Raw genomic sequence first — 21,895 nt, forward strand, 5'->3', positions numbered from 1 at the left:
AAAATTAAAGGCAAAAAGGAGGTGTGAGAATTAGAACCTTATCCCACAGACATAAAGAAGTGCTTCATATGGATCGTCTTGAGATTGACCACTCTAGAGTGGGAAGTGAGCGAATGAACTTTATACAATCGTTGTAACATAAAAAGATATCTACAATAAAACTAGGCCATGCAGACAAGCAAATATGAACCTTATATCATTTGCATAGCAAGGGGGCGTGGGAAGATCTATCACACAGCCATAAATCAGTATTTCATCAATGAGGACGTCAATCAACAAGACGCTATAGTACGACGCCAAGTATAATAATTGCAATGAATCGTGCCGATTGTACCCAGATTGGAGACGTGCACACTGGTGCTGTACATCTACCAGCTGTCGACGGCGCTCAGCTATCTGGAGAGCAAGAAGTTCGTGCACAGGGATATAGCTGCCAGAAATGTTCTTGTCTCCACACCTACCTGTGTCAAGGTATATGACTTTGTCTCTCTCTCTCTCTCTCTCTCTGTCATCTTTGTGTGTTTCACTCGGGACTGTGACACTACAAAGCCCGGGTTACAAAATAAACCAAATTGAAGATTCAGCTGTGATTTTATTACCGCCTGCCGGCTGTCAACCCTCCTTGGGGATGCTTTTGTTGCGTATAAGCTACTGCGATTATGAGCCTCTTAGTCGCCTCGACGTATATCCACAGGTATGGGACTAATTTCAGGGTAGGAACGACACGCCGGTGTCATTAATAAAAGAACCGAACCTGTTTCATATGTTAAAACTAAAAATACTAATTTCTTTGGCTTCTATGCCGAAATTAAAAATATCGATTCAAATTTATCAATAAATATTTTAGAAAAGCTTCTCCTTTTCATTAGCTTGCAGATTTCGGCCTATCCAAGATGGTGGACGACAAATCGTACTACAAGGCGTCGCGCGGGAAACTGCCCATAAAGTGGATGGCCCCGGAGTCCATCAACTTCCGGCGGTTCACTTCCGCTTCTGATGTCTGGATGTTTGGTTAGTATGTTACTACTCATTATTCCATTTCGCTCATGCCAGAAAGAGATGTGTGTGTGATGTCATACCATTTGCACGAAACTGTATGAATCTTAAACTGTGTTCCAAAAAATAGGCTAGTTGACAAATTTTTATTTTGACGACTATTCGAAGGCCCTTATATTATTAGAAAAACTAGTGAAAAAATACTGTGTTAATGGCAATGCTTTCAAAGATAAGAGAATAATAAAATCACACATTTTTGGACTCGTCCAAACGCTCCATACTAGACGACACAAACAAGTGACGTCACAACGTGCGAAAATGTTCGCAAAGAAAGCTATGTTTGTTCGACAGCTACGATAATATTTTCTTTATGATGACGACTTCATAATAAAAGTTGTTACAAAATTTTAGTTTTTTAAAGTGGTTGACTTTGTTTTATAATTTCTTACTTTTTGAAAATGGACTTTCAATCAACTTTAAATCTTCGTACAATGATCCAGCTGTATTGTTACAGTCTATGGATTATCATAATGATTCGAAATATATCTATTTTATCTAGATTATACATATTTTATACATTTCTCTGACCTTATCAACTACCCTATTGTCATAAGTATATTTTTTCACAGGTGTATGTATGTGGGAGATCCTTATGTTAGGGGTGAAGCCCTTTATAGGGGTGAAAAACAATGACGTCATCGGAAAACTAGAGAATGGCGAGCGACTGGCTCTACCCCCCAAATGCCCCCCGAGATTGTACTCAGTTATGTCCAGATGTTGGTCGTACGAACCTTCGCAACGGCCTACTGCGCATAGCCTGAAGGAAACACTATTGTAAGTTGGATTTTGAATTCTATTATTTGCGTTATAAGAGTTTGTAATAACTTTATTTGTATATAAGCGGCCCGTCCCGGCTTCGCTCGAGTAAAAATACAATAAATTATACATGTAAACCTTCCTCAGGAAACACATTATCTATTGGTGAAAACCGCATGAAAATCCGTGCAGTAGTTTTTGACTTTGTTTTATAATATTTAACGATAAGAATATTTAAAGACGTATATGTTATAAAAATCCCATGATACGAGAGTCTGGTCCCACACCCACAGCGAGATCCTGCAGGAGGAGCGCAGCTCGGCGTGGGACACCATGCGGCGCGAGAACAGACGCGTGGCCGCCGCCTCCTGGGGCGACGACCCGCCGCCCAAGCCCACGCGTCCGCCCACCAACCTCTCCGGTGCGGCTCACACTATCTTACCTTACTATAACTGCACAGGCTTACTGGTATCTAACGCATAACCGACAAAGGCGCACAAGGTACATAGAGAAGTACATATCTAGTTCTGCGACTTTTGTTTAAACGTAATAAATACATATTTCTTTTCCTTTTTTTAGTTTTAATGTCGTTTCTATAAAACGTAAACTCTATGTTCGATTCTGCTACATAACGCTACTGCACTCTATCGTGTTGCTTGACTATTACATAGAGTTAAGATGTGTAGAATCGCAAATTAGATTGTATTTTTTTATATGAAAAAACAAAACTACGAATCACAAAAAGTCGTAGAATAAAAGTTGCTTATTTTGATGTACCCAAGTAATCTTTAGAAAGTTTTGCGTTTGACCATACCAGTAATATACCAGCCATACCAATAACAATTTAAAATGTAACTGAAACACGTTAGGGTGAGAGAAAGAGAGATAAATAATTTACCATAATGTATAATCTATATTGTGAAAATATATATTAACTATAGTGTGTATATAATTTAAAGTGTAATAACTATATATAATCTATAGTGTGTATTACACAAACCTGAGAAAACCCTGCACACTGATTAAGACTTCAAGTTCACTATTGTGTATGCTACTAATTGCCACTAGATGTGGGTAGGGTAGTCGTAAGTCATGTCAGATGCCTTTAGGCGACTTGAATAAAATCTGACGCACACTCGAAAGGAAAAAGAAGTATAACACAATATATATCTATATAGATAGATAAAAAACTATAGCTTTTATCTACCTAACGTGTATTTAAAAAAATACAGCTTATAGATTTCGTAATGAAAGTCACAAATATGGTAAATTTTATTTAATATTCCAAAATTTTATTAATTTTGTATTGCATTAAAATGAAGATGAAAATTTTCATAAAACATTATATTGTCAGCAGCGGTGGACGCAAACCCAGCGCAATCCGTCGGCGCGGCGCCGCAAACCTACATCGTGGCGCAGAACCCGCTCGTCCTTGCTCACCTTCTACGGGAGAACCAGTCCCGCGCCATCGACCCGCAGGCGTACACCACCCCCGCATCGGTATTCAACACTGTCGCCGTCGACTTCGCCGAAACTCTACCGGAAAACGAGCAAATCGTCGACAAAATTATAAACGATGAAAGTGTCGATATTCCCTTACAAACCGTCCCTATTCCAGTAGCGAGCCTTCATAAGTTAGACCCCGTGGTACCAGAACAGACGGACGACACTTTGACGGTAGTCGTAGGCGCGAGTTGCGATAATCTGTGCCAGAATCAGACTGTATCCCCCCGCGCTGACGTCACCTCACCCCCGCAAGATGCTGAATCCACAGAACCGTACGCGAACAGAGTTCGGTCGCTCGAAAGGAACACTAGAAGCGCGTTGTCCACGGCCGAGAGGGCCCCAATCAGAATGGGGTCTTTAGAACGAAATGCAAGGGGTAGTTTGTCCCATAGGGGATCCCCGGTCCCAATAGCACCTTTTACGAGACAACACTCGGTCCCCGCTTCGCCCCCGCCGAGGAGTAGGAGAGAACAAGATGTCGGCCAGTTCTCAGTCCAAGGCGCGATTAACGCGCAATTGGCCGCGAGCGTCGTCAACAAAATGAGGCATCAACCCGAACCGCCATTGGTCGAGGAAATATACGACTTCGGCGGAGACAACGTCAAAAGTTGCGCCGCGATCGCGGCCCAAAAAGCCATGTCTAAACCTTACCGTCCTTCCGTTTCTGGCATGTCAGTGTCTCATCCTAACACTTATGGAGTCCCAGTAGGAGTTGTTCAGGGCGTTCCGTACTCCCAAAGTCAAAAATCTAAACAGCCCTTCATAAGGTCCTCAAGTCCAGTCTACCCTCAAATGCCGCAGAATTACATGCCCCAGTCAGGGCCGTCGTTCGTTCCTCAGCAAATCTACAGCTCTCAGGTGGTGGGGGCGCAGCCGATGCTATTTAAGCCGCAGGCGACTCCTCAATCGGCTCAGTCGACGGCCGTCTTCCGGCCGCAATACACGGCCGCCGATAGTTTGTACGCGTCGAGACAGGAATGCTCAGCTCAAGTCCAGGTGATTTGTAGTTAGCGCTCCGAGCATGGATTTATCAAATTGGTATTTTAGGACGTTGCATGACTGCAGATTTTTTACTTTTTTTTTTGTTCTATAAGAATCACATATTGTTGTTTTTGTAGTTTTATCATCACTTGTAAAATAGATTTGTATTGTACAAATGTTTTGTAGATAAATGTGGATATGAAGTTCGGATTATTACGGTTTTTCATCTGTATATATACTAAATTGATTTTTTCAAATATCATATATACGTATTATATTTTATGTTTATTGTAAATTGAGATTTGTTTCTTTTTTTTTTTACAGAGTTTTGTGTGTCCTTGGGTTTTCCGGTAGAATTTTGGTTTTTTTTATTTTATTTTGAAATAATTTTCTTACGAAATCACTTTTGGTACATATTATTACTTATAATGTTCAGATAATTAGAGCCACTTGCAATTGGTGTTTTTTAAACTTGTTGACATTAATTTTTTAACTTTGGTTTTAAGCCCTAAAAGTGATTTTATTTATACATACTCAATAATAACGTTGGTATATTTGGTTAAACAATTTTTTTTATTATTGGTCAGGTATTTACTTAACTACCCTTGTAATAATCAACTCTTTTAAATGAACACTACCATCAACGTTAGTTCTTCAGACTGAAATAGGAAAACATCAAACAAATCTGACCCTTATTACGTACGTTACAGAGTCCAGAATTCGACACGGAGCAAGCGGTGGAAAGGCGTCTGTTGGCTGAATTAGCGAGACAACAACATCAGAGCGAAGAGGATAGAATATGGCTTCAAAAACAAGAAGATAATCTGGTGAATAGACTATTTCTTATCTTGTATCATTATAACTAGCTCGCAATACCTAGCGTGAGAGAGTACATACATGTTACAATTTTTGCTATAGATTAGATTTCCCTGGATACCTGCTCTATTTCGAGATCTATGTCTGCTATGAAAACAAGAAACAAATGAAGCTTTTAAAACTAATTAGAGCCACTTGCAATTGGTCAGGTTATATAACTCGACTTAATGAGGGCGTCGCTACTGTTGAAAAAATTTGATAAGATTATTACTTTCCAATTTTAACCAAATACTAATCGCGCCGTGCATATTTTTTGGCATTGTCAATCCTAAGGCAACAATTTAATAGATAAAACACTTTAGTTGTTACTGTTTCACACAATTACAGACAAAAAAAAATGTATAACTAAAAATACATAAAACTAACAATTATATTGTGCCATAAAGCACTCGGCTATATGTTACCCAGAAGAGTAACAGTAACAGCTGATTTTCAGCTGACACCTTTGAGGTAGCTCTGACAAGAACTGAGGTAGAAATTAATGTAACGGATTCTTAACTTTGGCTAATAATAGATACTTACATATATACATTAAATGTTTCAGAAAATAAAATAATATAAAATAAAATAAATATCTACATTATCCGACCGAAAATTAAACAACTAAACGTATTTTAATGTTTTTTTTTTACAGAAGCGGCTATCAAACATGCAGTTGTCAACGGAGAGCGAGCAGAGCGAACCCAAACCTGAGACCGTCGAGACGCGTGCCTCTAGTCAACCGCCATCAGGTTCATTTACAAATCATTCACGGAAATTACAAATACAAACACTGTGAATGTTGCTTTTCACAAATTTTTCAGTATGGGTATATTAAATATTCAATTTCACGAGCGATTTGAACGCCGCCGTGGGCTATCATTAGTGTTTATTAAATATTATGATAGCCCACGGCGGCGTTCAAATATTTAATAAACACTAATGATAATTCATTAGTGTTTATTAAATAATATTTAATATTATTAAATAATATTTAATAAACACTAATGATAGCCCACGGCGGCGTTCAAATCGCTCGTGAAACCATACAGAATAATCAATTTAATTTTTATAAATAACTAAATTACTGGTACAGTGTTAATTTTATAAATGTTTAATTTATTTAAAATGATTATTTATTTTTAAAAATGTGCGACATTAATGAAACGCTACACGCCGCGTTCAAACAGTCGTGAAATTCACCCGCGGGAGAAATAAATGTTGCAATTTTTGCTACAGATGCTTTTGTATATCTGTTCTATGTTGCGATATCCGAAACTGTTGTGAAAATTTGAGGTGTTACTCTGGGTAATATCCTCTATGGGCATGTGCTTCTTTTTTTAATAAGCATTTATTGTTCAAAAATCGTATCATTTTAGGCACGAACTCTACAGAAACCAGTCCAGCTAACACAGTGAATCCGAAAGACAGGCCTTCCAGTGATGATAAGGTATTTTTCTTCATAATTCTTTATTAGACATAGGTACTGTTAGTAGGTAGTATTCAAATGTCATAAGTATACGTTTTACTTAAATAGTTTCGTGATAGGTGGTACATGCTTTTTTTTAACTTATTTTGAAAATAATAATAAGACGAGTGAATACACAAACACACGTAGACACACAAATAATATAATTGTAAAACTTAGATTTAACTGCGGCTTTGCGGTTTTTTCGCGCGTCGCTTTATATAATATAACTTAATGTCAATTCTCGGATTTTTCAGCAACGTATCGCGATGAAACCTATAACCAAATTTTAAGTGAGACCATTCGCTATACAAATGCGAAAACTGCATCAATATCATCCAGTAGTTTTTCCGTGGTACGCGAACAAACTTACCCCACTTAGAGTCTTATTATTCTGTGTGTCTGTGTCGGCGTGTCTGTTTGTGTGTCCTTTATGCTACCGATGTAGCATAAAGTAATTTAGCTTCGAATTCCCGCTAGACTCGGGGCGCTGGCACGGAGCCGGTGTACGCGCTGACGACGGGCGTGGTGCGCGGCGTGATGCAGCTCGCGCAGGCCGCGCGTGCGCCGCCCGCCGCCGTGCTCGCCGCCGTGCGCGCTGTCGGCCAGGCGCTGCGCGCTCTGTGCGCTGCTGTCGACCTCGTCGTGGTGCCCTTCCCGCCGCAGGCGCAGCGGTCAGTTGCTCTACTTCCCCGCTCCCGGCGCAGAGAAATACATACTAATATTATTAATGTAAAAGTCTGTCTGTTCCGCTTTCACAGGCGAACCGCTGGACCGATTTTTATGAAATTTGGTATCCATTAAAAAACAAAGGCTAACTCGTTTTTTTTTTCAATGTCAACCCCCAAATTATTGTTATGAAATTGGGGTATGGTATTGAGGTGAAAATACATGAGGGTGAAGCCGCGGGAAACGGCTAGTAAGAAATAAAATATATGCAAACATATAATAGATGTAGCAATTCGCTTCGTCCTACTTGACATTTTCACCAGTTTCTTATACACCTAGGGCCTTATATGGGCTTCTAACTATACCACTCTCAATTTCTCATCTTAGAGATTGTTTATTGGTTATTGGAAACTTTGATTGCTTATTGGTTATTGTTTATTGGAAACAGTCGTATTTACTTTTCAACAAACCATTTACCGTCCGTTTACGACCACTTTACGCCTTAGCACAAACACATCTCAGGTCAAAAACCTAAAAATCCATTCGCAGTGAGGTGGAAATGGCGCATCAAGTGCTCAGCAAGGACATGGCTGCGTTGGTCGAAGCGATGCGGCTCGCTATACAATACGCCAACACCACGCTACACGATGAATACACCAAGTGAGACTCTGTTTCAGAAATAGCTAATAATATTCAGAAATAATTTAATTTTGTATGCCCAGTGGCGGGACGTATGTAAATAAATGAATATGAATTTAAATTGTGTTGTGTAACCATGTGATTTTTTCCATTACTTATCCTCTCGTGGATAATCAGTGCGACTAAGGGACACCATAGTCGATTCCTACAATATCCACAGCTGACAAAACTATGTATCCATAAATAAATAGCATTCCAAAGGAGGGTTAACATTAAGTAGGCGGCTAGTTCTAAAATTACAGATTATTGTAGATTCGACAAGATGTCGAGTTTATTTTTTAAGTTGTTTCGGGTTTCGCGGCGTCACAGCCCCGAACGTAAATGTGGAAATAAGAGTTAGGTAATGACCCGAGGTCATAGGCTACAGTAACAGCTAGTTATATCTTGCATATTTTGCAGACGAATGCTCGCGGCCGCACACGTGCTCGCGATGGACGCCAAGAATCTCCTCGACGTCGTGGACTGCATCCGCGAGCGACACCCCCACATCGACTGGCGCGCGGCCCTCCGCCCCGACGCCGCCCCCGCACCCGCCCCCATCCCCCAAAACCAAACCCTCACCTCCCACAACCAAGCCTACGCTCCTCAAAACCAAACCTACACCCCCCAAAACCCAGTGCTTAGCAACCAATCCTCTATACAAGAAGAGGAGACACCATCCCCGAAACCAGACTTCAAAATCAACCAACCCGTAACGACCGGAATAAACGTCACTGAACACCTACCGAAAGAACACAGCAGTCTCCCCGCCACTTCCAACAGAGTGTCCGCCTTGATACATAATTACAATCTGTACGGCAATGTCAGGGAACCGCAACATATTTATGGCAACACCGAAGTCGGCGGTTCTTTCCAGAATTCCTCGTCCAGCATCAGCGACGACGGCAAAGTCGATGTGGCTCCGATGGAGTCTGTCAAGAGCAGAGTCCAAGCCATTTCTGGCAAAATAGATTCGCCCCCAATCTACTCTGTCAGCAAAAAGATGATCCCTCTAGATCCGAACAACGATCAAGGGTGAATGTTGCCAGCATAAAAAATTAGTTTGCTTGTAGTGGCAATTTTTTTCACGGCGACTCCGCTGGTATACAGCTTTAAGGCTATGAACAGTAGAACGAATAGTACTTACCGGGATATGCTCATCAAACGACAGCATTTATATTTTGTTGTGCCGCTTTAGAAAACGTAGTGCGATTCAAGCTTTTTTTAAAAGACCTATAATGCTCAATATTCTATGTAGCGAATAGATCAGTTATCATAAGTTCTCGAGCTAAAAATCTCGTACAAAATCATACCCATCCTGTCTTAAAACATTTTAGAGATCATAACATATTTATTCATACATTCTTGACTTTGATCTCAAAGGTATTGCTTGGTCCGTCAGTAAAACTAAGCTTTGAGTGTTGCCAAATATAACTTTCAAATATAACCGTTAAATTCAAGATCAAAGTCAAGTTTATTAAAATTTCACTTAACGAATTTATGTTGATGTCGTTTTAGTGATAATATCTATTAACATATCATCGGCATTGTTGTGCTTCAAAATGATATTCTCGTGTTGCCTAATTAACAAATATTATTCGACATAACATATTTACATGTTCATTAAAAACTTTATTGATCATTTATTGTCATCGAAAAATTGTCATTGCCACAAACTGCTGTCATCAATCGGTTGATTTGTGATATTAATGCCAAGAAACGACCTAAATCACATTACTTACATTCAGCTTGCATTACTACATAAACACATTCCTTATATTGCACCTAACGTGTAAGTTGTAATTATTTTCATACAAATTTTATATTTTTTGGTGTTAATTCAGGTTTTATACGGAACCATTATTATAAGTGAAAAATGAATTCTTCCATGCAACAATAAATCTAAATACTTAATCATTTTGAAATTAATATTTAAAAGTATTATTTTGTAATCTAAAATGTATGTATTATTATATGTGTATAATTTGTTAAGTAACAGTCACAAGATTTAACTCATAGATTTAACGACGTAATTTAATTGTTAAATATCTAAATGCGGCCCTGTCTATACTATTGACACACCAAAACAAAAGAAAGTGACAGAAACCAGGCAGGGCCGCAATAAGTTCAACAATTAAATTACAATTATGTATGCTATAACTTCGCATTTAATTTCTCATTGACAGTGGATTTGAAAATTTACTTTGTAAAAATGTACAAAAGGATTATTTTAATTTTTATCCAAAGTTTTATTGTAAGCTTAGATCTCAGTCGATACTGTAGCGTTAGTGCTCCTCTGAATGTTGCAGGCAGCTTTAGATTTCAAAGAAGTGATTGTCGAATGATGATACCTATTCGATATTTCTACCGAGTGGCAACTATAGTTGCCAGCGTCGCTCAGAGGATGAACGAAACAAATTATTTATTGTCAATTGATTTGATCTGTGTTGCCGGGTGTCATTCCAAATATCTACAACGTAAGCGTCCGTAGTCCGAGTTAGCGCGATTCCTAATGAGTGGACCGGTTTTTGTTTATGCATATTGAATAAAGGACAGGTCAGAAATCATAACTTGTTTTATTAAAAATCTTAGACATAATCCTTAACAATGTTATATGTATGTCGCGATCGAACCTCATGACAGTCAAGGAAGTACAGTCTGATTAGAAATGAGGGCGCTATGTGTGTGTATTGTGAGGGCGGCCTCTAGACTGGCAACACTGGGTGTTTTCAACCATTCCTAAATTCTATTTGGTATGGCAATGGCAAAAGATGTGGTTCGGTAAAAGTTAGTTACTTAAGACTCTGAGACTGACTACACATAAAATGTTTGGGTTTAATTAATTTATTTTATGCAAACTTCAAAGGGCCTTTAATTAATAAAAAAAAAATATAATAAAAGAATTTTTAAATTAAAAAATATTATGGGGGTTAAAGTATTTTTTAAGGAAAAGATAAGAAAAATATAAAAAATTAGTATAGTGATAGAATTTTGAAATAAATGTAAAATAAATTAATAGAAAAGTAAATTTAATTTATTGTATCTTGTGTATCAGAGTTTATTTCAAAAAAGATTAAGTTCCTAGCTTGCCGGTCAAAAGACTGCATGCCATCTATTTCTATATAGTTTTAATATTTTTAATGCTGATTAAAAACTTAAATTTTTGCAATGATAGACATGTATAGCCCGAAATAAACCATAGAAAAGTGTGTACCATGGAATTAGTAGATATTCCGGAGTGTGTACTTGCATGGAATTAGTAGGTCGCAGTACTTACTAAATCCATGGTATGTTGTAATGTTCTTAAATCTGTGGTAAAATTCTAATAAAATGAATAGCGCCTCTATAGTACATACAAGGAACTATTTTTCTTTACGTAAGCATTTCAAACCATATGGAGCCCATCGCATGAGCACAGTTACTATAGTGTTAAATAAAAATACAATTTAGGAATTAAGGTTTATTAACAAAATAGAAAGCAAGCGATTCTGTAAAACCATTTGACATTAAAGCTAACATTTACTTACAAAAAATTAAAACACGAAAATCGTTACGTTTCAACTGAATCATCTAAATTTTTAGGTAATACAACATACGGCTGGAAAATAAATTTACAAAAGTTGCTATAGCATTCTTGTAATTACTTAGTAACAATAAAATATGAAGATAGTGAACTACCTTTACTACAATTACTTTTTATACTTGAAGACTTTTAGGGACCTCTACTCGTAAATATGAAATCAAAATCTTTGACAAGTATTTGTCTACTTAATGTGTTTTCTTCATGCAGGCAAATTTATTCACATCCCTCCCTCCCCTTTTTACAATATTACTTTATTTTAAATCCAATTTCACTAAAGTTAGAACACTACATGACTATAACACCACATTAACAAATGTTAGATACATACATACCTTGTAATTTATGTGTAAAGAAAAAAATTACATTACTCTATGATTCCTGGGTACACAATAGATGTTCATATTTATGAAACCCAAAGACAAAGGAAACAAGCCAATATAGCATATATCCATAAATACTTCCCGGCCTATCTCAGAAAAAGCGGCACGATAAATGTTCTAAAATCAGGCAAAATGTCAGAGCCAACCTGTTTCTGTTAATGTATTTCTAATACACGTTTCTATTTCTTGTATGAGCAAAACAAAAGACATGCCAATGCTTATAATTTTCATTGTCTGTCTGAACAGTAATGTATAGAGACTGTAAGAGTACAAATCACTTGTTCACAAAAAAATCTGTATTAGTAATGTGCCAGATATTTGAAATGTACAATTAAGGATACAAGATCCACTTTTTGTCTATAAATAAAGCATTTCACAGATGCTTAATATTTTAGGACACATCACCAAATTGCACCAATAAAGTCCCAGTCAATTTAGCAATCAAGGAAGTTGGCGGCCATGAGCAATTCCAAAGCGATTTCCGGAGCAATCGGGAACTCTGGGATCTCGGTCGAGGAATTTGTGTAGCGCACCTTGTATGTGAAGTACATACACACCTTTTGTAGGACATGCGACCTGGAGAGCAAACATTATGTGATGAGGCACATCAATATTGTTCATTTGAAATTTCCCACTTTCCATTACAATGCATTATTGTGATAAGTATGACCAGATGGTAAATCCAGGATCGGCTCCCAACAAGGGAACTCCTCCACCGAATGCAACAAGATCTCTCTGACAACAATAAAAGCTTGTGGCAAAATAATATTTTTGTAAAAGAAATCTATACATTAATGGTTATCTGATTATTTGGGTCTGCAGTATCATTACTGATAGTGTACAACATACTAATTGCATTACTGGATGTTATCTATATGATGACGAAATGTTACTAACGGAATTTCTCTAAAGTTGACTTCATTGGCCTCATTCTCAGCAAACTGGCCGGGCCCGCTCAGCATAGCCTTGATTGTGCCTGAAGTCAAGGCATGTTCTCTCTTCACAATGAACTCATGGCCATCAGATGACACCAGCTTCACATACATGGCATCTGGACCCTCACAACCTCCATACACCTTCTCTTCTGATGCAACTGTACCAGCAACTACAAAATTAAAAATATCTTTTAGTCAAATATAGGTAGGCAGAACTATGGGCAAAAACTAGTATTTATAATGTAGTATTATAATGTAGAAGAATTGAATATATTGTATATTTATTCTGACACAACTATATTATAACTGTCTTAAAATCTATAACATACACACTAAATCTAGCTTTGATAGATATTACACTGTCATGTTTTCATTCCAATTGGTAGTTAGTTTACCTGATGGAGCAGCAGTGCTTACAGAGCGCTGTTCTTCAGCGACACTGGTGGCCGAGGGCGCGGCGGACGCCGGAGCTGATCCAACAACTTGTTCAGACATTTTTCCTTCAAAGATGTTTTATTAGTAGGTACATTATAAAAAAAACAACTTGCTTACTTTATCACACTATTGTAGAAAGACTATTAACAGATTGCATTGCTTTGCACATTGGCAAATGTAATAGAAAACTTCGTACCTATGAAAACCAAAAATGCCAGACATGTTATTTTTTGTCAGTCATCTTTTGATATAAGTTTTTTATTAATTTCATAGAACACGACTTACCTGATAATAGTTTGCTGTAAAAGGAATCAAATCACTTTTAAATGAATAAAAAGCAAAGTGTAGTTATTTTATTGATGTAAAAATAAACTCCTCTGGTGAGGTTATGCCTTTGGCTTTCTGAAATTCTGGCATCTGTCAGTTACACTGTTTTGGCATTGACATATATTGAATGAATGACAAAAAAAACATTCATCTCGACGTTCCTGCTTGTAAGGTTTTCCACGGGGAAGGAATCGGGGTAGTTATCGATTTGAGTAGAAATTGTGAAGGTTTTAGGAAATTATATTGTATCCTATCTCATTTGGTTACACTTATTAGATTTCTTATATATCTTTGGTCTGCGCAATAAATCGCGTTTAAAATATATCACAAAAACCTTCACAAAAATCGCGTTAAAAATGACATATGAATTTAATAATTCAAAATTAAAATTTGTTGACTTAGCTACATTAATAGGAATAGATTTGGACACTAATATGACTTGGAAACCCCATATAAGAACATTAAAAAATAAGTTATCATCATTTATATATGCATTAAACCACTTAAAACGTGTGACCGACTTTAAGACTTCGCTTGCTGCATATTATGCATACGCCCAATCAAGATTGTCATATGGGATAGTCCAGTGGGGAAACTGCTGTGACATAAATGACATAAATGACATTTTTGTAAAAAAATGGATCCGAAATGCATCAATTCTTATAAATATAGACGAAATGACACTGACCGCACTTTAAAAAACACAAAATATTAACGCTGACATCTATTTACATTTTGGAAATCTGCAAATTCGTACAGAAACACAGTGAATAACATACTAATAGGGATAATCACAACAGAAGAAATAATCGGTATTTAAATTAATTAATAATCCCACTTACTAATATGACTAATATGGTATTAATGGGATCTAGTCCTCATGTGGAATAAAAATATATAACCACGTTCCAAATGAAATTAAAAAAATTAAAAAAATCACACATATTTACTAGCCATCTCAAGGTTTTTCTTTTGGACTTTGTTTGTTGTTTTTTTGTTTTTTTTTTTTAATGTTATTACAGTATCGCAGAGTTCTTTGAAGATCAAATCGATCGGTGATACCTTCGACTCCCCTTCATTTTATTAATTTTAATCATTTCAATAATTTTTAATAATTTAATTATTTTAATCATTTAATGCATGACAACTAACAAACAATTTTCTATGTAACATCTAACATTTCCACTTGTGACATTGCAACAAATGAATCTGAATCTGAATCAATAGTTGTGTCTGCCAAATAGAATCGTCTACCTTTTAGTTAAAAAAAATCAAAGACCAAGAAAAATATACGGTAAATAAAAAAATATAAAAATGTTTTCACCTGGAATTGAACTTATATATTATATCTCTCATAGAGAAATTTGGTTTTAAAAACCTCGACTCGGAATTAGTAGGTACTCTGTACTAAGTACTTATTAAATCCATGCCTCGACTGTAAAAAAATAAAAATAAGGATAATGGAACGTACCTATTCGTCGACGACGATTCGGCGGACTTTTTTTGACATGGCTTTTGGCTTCATTTCATTATTTTGACATTTGAACATTTCGATGTCAAGCGCTACGTATTTCTTTAAAAAAAAGTAATTTTTTATCGTTTTCCCTTATTTCTTCACTTTTCTCTTTCGAATAGAAGCTTAGAGAATAAAATTCAGAGTGTAATTGAGCATAATTTGAATGAGGAGCCTATAAATTCCATGAGAACCATGTGACACGAATACGAAAAAGGGCTTCCAGACCGTCAATGTGACAGAGATGTTTTCTGCCATCGCGACGAGCCAGCGCAACCGCGGAGTCAAAACGACCACGACGCGTCATAAACGAGAAGCGATATAGGGTTAGCACGTTAAAAATGACCTCGAGATGGCCACCCCGCCACCGAACCCTAGTGAAGGAGAGGAGGGCGTCTCCGTCCCCGAGTTGGCGGAGGAGTCGAGTGGGGAACGCCCGACCTCCGCGCAGAAGATGTTCATAGCGCCGCCTGCCTCGCAGCTGCCCACGAAGCTGCAGTTCGTAGCGCGCGGCGCCCCAGGCCCCAGCGGCGGGATCAAGCAGTGTTTCCGCACCGTGAAGACGGCGCGGCGAGTCCCAACCCTGCCGCGACGCGACGAGGAGCCTCTGCCGGGGCCCTCCGCGGAGCCCCAGCGACCCGCGCGCCGCGACCGACACAAGCGACACGCTTGCTCCACCTGCGATAAACGCTTCTCTAGCCCCGGTAAGCTCCAACAACATGTATTGTCTCACACTGGTGAGCTTCCCTTCTCGTGTGACCTTTGTGATAAGAAATTCAATTCAAAATTCAAGCTTGTACGCCATAATTTAATTCACAGTGAAGCAAGAGCATTTAAATGTGGTACTTGTGGTAAAACATTTAATCGTAAAGATCACCTTACTAATCATGAAAGAGTGCACAATCCGACTAAAAAGCTGTACACATGTGAGAGGCCTGATTGTAGAAAGTCATATACTTCATCACTTAGTTTTCGAAAGCATGCTGCATTACATTCTGCTGAGGAGGGAAATCTACAATGTAAGATCTGTGACGAGGTGTTTGCCACTCGCCAAGAGATATTCTACCATCTGAAAGTTCACACAGGGAGCCGCACTGTAAAAAATGAGACTGATAAAAAGTTCACATGTGATCACTGTGATAGAAGATTTTTCACAGCGAAAGATGTGAGGCGGCATCTTGTGGTGCATACAGGTAGACGGGATTTTTTATGTCCACATTGCCCACAAAAGTTTGGAAGGAAAGATCATTTAGTGAGGCATATGAAGAATGGTCATCCAGAAGAATCTGTCAAATCAGCCACTCCGGGAACTTCTAGTGAACCACCACCTGAATCCACCTCATTTGAGGAAACATATTCAGAATTTCAATTAGAAGGTGCAGACTTTGTTTGGAAGGCATCTTCTCCCAAAGAGCACACGTCAGAGATCCAAACTAGAGTGCCTTCAACCGAAATTATTGTGGAAATACCGCCTGAACTTGATATCAAGGTAGAACCATCAGAAGCTGAAATAGAGGAATCTTTGGATACTCATGTTAAGGTAGAGCAACCAACATCACCAAGCTGTGAATTATTGTCTACGGGTCCCTATCCTGTCATGTTCATGGTTTCAGCACCATACACTCATACAGCGTCCGAAGCAATTTATGTTACATCAGAAGAACTTCCCAATCCCATTAGACGATCTAGTGAAGCTATTTTGTTAGATCCTTTGCTGATGGATCCTGGGGAGGGCCCGTCAGGCCTGTCCAACGAGATGCTAGGGCTTCTGGAAGAGAGTGAGCCGTCATACCCTGTGGAGGAGAGCCTCCCCGCTGCCCCGCCTCAGCCGCAGAGACTGCCCGCATTCCGCAAGGCGTTCCAGACGGCGAAGAGCCCCAAGCCGCCGCCGCCTCCGCCCCCTCTCTAGCCTCGCGCATTTAGCTTATAACCGAGCTACCTCACTAGATAAGGTAAGCTGTAAATAGTCTGCAGTGATCTAGTAATTCAAGTGTAAAGATGGACTTGGTGACAGTATGTTGTAAGCTCGGAGGCGCGCGCCCCCGGAGTAATTGCCAAATTGTATATTTGTATGTTTCAGGTATACCAAAATGTTTCCGAATTCTACATGAATATGTGATCTAGTCGTGTATGTACTTTCGGAATTGTAAATGTTTATTTATAGCATACATGGAGTATAGGGACCAACTCTGCTAATTTCATGATGTGACTACTCAGTTTGCTGGTGTTTTTCATGTAAATGTTGACCGAGCAGAATTTTGTTTGAAGGTATGGCTCTTGGAAGCAGTAGGCTATTACAATATGTTTCAGAGAAGCGTGCTGCTTGACGCGAAGTAATACACCGGAGCATATTCTTGGTCTATTGATAGATTCATAATTCTGCTAGAATAACATCAGATCTGTCTAGATTGTACTATCATTGTGTAAGTGTTCAGCAAGTAATAATAAATCGAATTCGAGCATTTTCTTGTACAAAATGTTGTGAAACTTTAGTAAACTCAGCAGAATTTGCTAGCAACAAAAGCAATACCTCAGAGGTACCTTGTGCCTCCTTTATTTATAAGATGTTAATTGAGTCTGTCTGGTGAGCAGTTTATCTGTATTTCACATTATCTTTCTGCAAATTGTGCCAAAACGAGAACACTGTCTAGAAATCTAGTACAATGCTTCTAAAACATATTTGTTCATTAGATTCTATAGGACGTATTTGAGACGATAATGCTGACTTGTGAGTGAAGTTGAAATCTCGCATGATACCCAAAAGCTAGTTGAAAAAATTCCGAAATTGTTTTTAGAAGTCTTGGCATACTTTTTAGAATTGAGCCAAATTATGTTATTTGTGTTCCAAATTTTTTGGAATATCGGTGTAAGTGTCAGAAAGTTGGTGATGTATAGTGAGAATAAACTACTTGGGCTGAAATGAAAGGATAATATAGCTGGTTTTATTAGGTGCCTTGCATTTCATGGTTCTCTTTACATAGCTGATGAGGATAGTAGCGTAGTTTACACATTTTGGCGGCTATAAACAAATATTGATGATTATGATTTATTAGTCATCCTGCTTGCATTCTAATTAACATTTCCAAAACATAAATTACGGCAATGTGCAGTACGGATAGTGGTAGTAACCATGTTCAAATCTTACTTTTCAATTCTATTTGCAGATGTTAAAGCGGTCCGCTAGATTTTGGAAACATGCAGTGTAAATGGCTAATTTGTTCAACTACGCTATGCATCCTATATCAGGACAGAATAACACAAACTTGGAACACTGTCGAGTTGATTGTATTTGCGTCAGAGTTTCTCATCATCATCTGCATGTTCTCATAGCTGAAGGTCGTGACCAGAGTAGTTGTGTCTCTTGGCTAGGGCCAGGCAATATGGTCTTGTGCCGATTTTAAGTTTCAGTCCCATAATTTCATTATTTATTTAATCTCAATAAATAATAATTTTCATTCAATAAATTTTCTATTATCAAATCGGCAGCTGTTCTACATTTGCCGCAAAATGAAATTATTGCAGTCTTCACTTGTCCAAAATAGATGATCATTGTAAAAGTATTTCGTCCAGCATTCATTATATGTCGCTGTTCACGATGACGCATCATTAATAAAATGAATGAACTCCGTATGCTAGATAACGAGAAACAAAGTTCACCTTGATTTCCAAAACCTTTATCAATCTCGACTGTGTTCCGTCTAGCAGAATGTTTTACTCCTGACACTAAACATACTTTTTAATATGTAAATGTAAGTTTAATTGGTAATTATAAAGGTTTTTATGCGTATAATAGTTACAATCAATGTTTGGCGTCTAGTAATGACAATTGGCTTGAAAAGTTTTAAAGGGAGAAAACGCTTGGTATATTGAATATGTAAATAATTCTAATCTTGTAGGTTAATAGGACTATAAAAATTTAATCTACCTCAATTGCAATTTATTTTTACGGCTAGAATTGTAATTACTATTTTAGTTTAGTGAGTGTTAGGTCTTACTTCCTTTCGAAAAATTCATTGTACAGTATCGCATAGCGCAACTGGTGTTGTCGTCTCTGAGAAGTGACGAGGGAAGTGTACAAAGTGTAAGAGTTATTTTCTGATATCTTTAAAAGCTTTACAATAGTAACATATTTTTTTTGAAAAATAAATACAGTGAGCCGGCAATCCTGGTTGTGTTTTCTTATTATTGTGCTGATTGGAAATCTTTTTATGATTGATATGTGCAACATAAATATGTAAAAATTCGCTTTTTTATTTTTTCTTAATTTTTAGCCAACATTTGTGCTGGGATTTCTTTCAAATCAAGCAATCTTTTTCCAAATGTAAGATCTGGGTTTTGATAGTTAACTGAAAAAAATAAATCAAAAATTGTAAAAAAAATAATAATTGTTACTTATATTGTAGGATTTTATCGCACATTACACGAAACGAATATACATATTAAAGAAAGCAAATATCAAAAAGATTTCATGCATAATAAGTTACAAGTACATGATTAAACTCCATATTATGGTTGGTGTTTAAGTTTCGTATATTGAAATGGATATTTCATTTCAATAACCCCTAAACCCCTAGTCATATACAATAGCAGTACATATATTCTCAAATAGGCAGTTACTACTGAGTGATATTTACCAATCTGATAACAATTAATTAATGGTGCAAAACAGATTAGTACAAAATAACAAAAGTAGTTTATGTATATTAAAGAATTTCCTCAATTTTAGTATTGACATAAATATACAACGATAGTATGCAATATATTTTTGTAAAGTTTTAGATTTTATTAATATTTTAATGTATAATTAACATATCAAAGACTAGCATCGATGCACACTATGACTTGTTACGTTATTTCTTGTTCTTGAATATAAAATATTGAAGATCGATACCGTTTTGTATTTATTTATTTAAAACAGATGTCAGACGACAATAAATCATAGCTTTTGTGGTTTAGTAGCACTGAAAGTGTTCATATATTTTTTAAATTATTTGGTGCTTTGGTGAACTCAATTCTGTGGCAACGACTGTAGAAAAATAACTTGCGAGAATTTTATTTGAAAAGTAAAACATAAGTTCCAAGTCTTTATATGAGCAAAGAAAAATCCTATTTTCTTATTTCTTAGTAAACCGTTTAAGTTGTAGAGTCCTTTGTCGATTTTCTGATTGTTAAAATAGTTTTATTTATTTAAATATCAGCTTTTACTATTTATAGGAATGTTGCAACAGAACTGACACTCATTAATTTAAGCGCATTTAATTACGGGAAAATATTGTTAATAGTTTTCTTGTCCACCCCAGTTTGTAAAATTTTATGTTTTAACAGTTAATGAGTGTGACTCATTATTTGTATTTTTGTAATTATAATTATTTCGTGTAATAAACCAAATAATTTTATTACCTTACATTGTATGTAAGAATTCGAATATTTTTTGTCTTAAGTTGATAACAGCAACGAATCTGCTATGAGTAAGGATTTTATATACTTTTATATAATGATTATGACGGAATTATAATGTCAACATGAAAATCTTAATTCACAAGTTCCATTGATTCTGACATTAAATTATTGTGTATATATAATTTCAACATATTTAGAAATATAGAATTAAATTTGGAAAAACAAAAATAAACTAGTATATAAATATGTAATACAACCAAAAAGACAAAGTTTGAGTTAATTGAAAAAGGAAATCTTGTAATCAGCTTATATAATTATTTAATGTGACTATTACGTGATTAAAATTTTTCACAAAATTACCTTGATTTTAACAATTCTATGACGTTGTTTACTCGTCTGTTACATGCATAGATTTCTTTAGTAGAACAAGTCATGTGTAAAATTATGTTTTAAATGTGTATTTATATAAGTTACTTTAAAAAAAACTTTCTCTTACTCATAGCTAAAGTGACACGGATCAATAGATATACGTAATTGTGGTACATAATGTAGCGGCCTTAATAAATAATATAAAAAATGTAGTGTTTGAATTGTAATGAAAGAAGAAATATTTTTAGAAATTACGATATATTTTAATAGAATGATCTATTTTTGTTACGCTTTTGGAGAAATACGTCATTTTTAATGGATGTTGAAAATATAAACTCTTACCGTACCTATACAGAGTTGTGATCGGAAATAGAGCCTAGACTGCTACCTCAAAATCAAATTGTTTTACATTACCAGTATTTTTTCCATATTAATGTTACTTACATAATACATGTAATATAGTTAAATAATTCCACTTTTAAGGGAATAACTGAATTTAAAAAAATCGCTACATCAAACCGCAATTTCAAGTAAATTTCAGTAATAATTTTATTGTTTCGAAAAAGTTTTCTGTTTTTATTAATATTGTATTTTAAATCTAGCGAAGCAGTTTGTAATCTATGGAAGGTAAGTAAGTATATACATAAATAGCGTATTTTTTTTAATAAGCTCCATAATTTTTTTGTTATTATGCAGATCATATTACACCACCTAAAATATTGTAAAAGAAATTGAGTAATTTCCGATTACAACTACAGTCCACCTTTAGTTTGAAATTATACTAACGCATGTGCCCTCTCCGATAAATTATAAACAATGTACCTGGTTTATAATAACACGATGTAATGTTTTCATTGTAATAAATATTTGAACATCATCTAGTTATTTTATTTAACTAGTTTTGCCTTCGCCGACCTTATTTGTAAACGGAACTAGGTTTTTTATAGTTGCCTGGGTATAATACATAATGTATTGCATGCATTT

General features: G+C 36.4%; 3 protein-coding genes across 20 annotated transcripts in view; 2 read left to right on the forward strand and 1 right to left on the reverse strand.

The window, feature by feature from the left end:
- LOC128679928 (focal adhesion kinase 1-like) overlaps positions 1 to 10,539 on the forward strand; it is a 111,066-nt gene extending 100,527 nt beyond the window's left edge. For 13 of the 17 annotated variants that reach the window (XM_053762448.1, XM_053762450.1, XM_053762454.1 and 10 more), the window contains 11 exons: positions 339 to 471; positions 870 to 1,011; positions 1,626 to 1,830; positions 2,106 to 2,233; positions 3,167 to 4,314; positions 5,010 to 5,126; positions 5,810 to 5,906; positions 6,534 to 6,604; positions 7,103 to 7,296; positions 7,841 to 7,951; positions 8,390 to 10,539. In XM_053762448.1, coding sequence (XP_053618423.1) covers positions 339 to 471; positions 870 to 1,011; positions 1,626 to 1,830; positions 2,106 to 2,233; positions 3,167 to 4,314; positions 5,010 to 5,126; positions 5,810 to 5,906; positions 6,534 to 6,604; positions 7,103 to 7,296; positions 7,841 to 7,951; positions 8,390 to 9,008 — 2,965 coding nt within the window. In that variant the 3' untranslated portion in view covers positions 9,009 to 10,539. The remainder of the gene's footprint in view (positions 1 to 338; positions 472 to 869; positions 1,012 to 1,625; positions 1,831 to 2,105; positions 2,234 to 3,166; positions 4,315 to 5,009; positions 5,127 to 5,809; positions 5,907 to 6,533; positions 6,605 to 7,102; positions 7,297 to 7,840; positions 7,952 to 8,389) is intronic. The other 4 variants (XM_053762459.2, XM_053762460.2, XM_053762458.2 and 1 more) reach the window with 3 other exon arrangements.
- An 875-nt stretch (positions 10,540 to 11,414) lies between these two features.
- EloC (Elongin C) lies at positions 11,415 to 14,595 on the reverse strand. Of its 2 annotated transcripts, none has more exons than XM_053762465.1 (4): positions 14,472 to 14,595; positions 13,263 to 13,367; positions 12,830 to 13,037; positions 11,415 to 12,508 (listed from the first exon to the last, which is right to left on the reverse strand). In XM_053762465.1, the coding sequence occupies exons 2-4, from the start codon at positions 13,360 to 13,362 to the stop codon at positions 12,367 to 12,369; spliced, it is 450 nt and encodes a 149-aa protein (XP_053618440.1). In that variant the 5' UTR covers positions 13,363 to 13,367; positions 14,472 to 14,595; the 3' UTR covers positions 11,415 to 12,366. The 2 variants fall into 2 exon arrangements, with proteins under 2 accessions (XP_053618440.1, XP_053618439.1); XM_053762464.1 differs by lacking the exon at positions 14,472 to 14,595 and adding an exon at positions 13,588 to 13,744.
- A 563-nt stretch (positions 14,596 to 15,158) lies between these two features.
- LOC128679628 (zinc finger protein PLAGL1-like) lies at positions 15,159 to 21,788 on the forward strand. Its single transcript, XM_053762007.1, has one exon. It carries the CDS (start codon positions 15,495 to 15,497, stop codon positions 17,049 to 17,051), a length of 1,557 nt encoding a protein of 518 aa, XP_053617982.1. The 5' UTR covers positions 15,159 to 15,494; the 3' UTR covers positions 17,052 to 21,788.
- The last annotated feature ends 107 nt before the right edge of the window (positions 21,789 to 21,895 follow it).

Source organism: Plodia interpunctella, chromosome 22, assembly GCF_027563975.2.
Source record: "Plodia interpunctella isolate USDA-ARS_2022_Savannah chromosome 22, ilPloInte3.2, whole genome shotgun sequence".
NCBI classification, from domain to species: Eukaryota; Metazoa; Arthropoda; class Insecta; order Lepidoptera; family Pyralidae; genus Plodia; species Plodia interpunctella.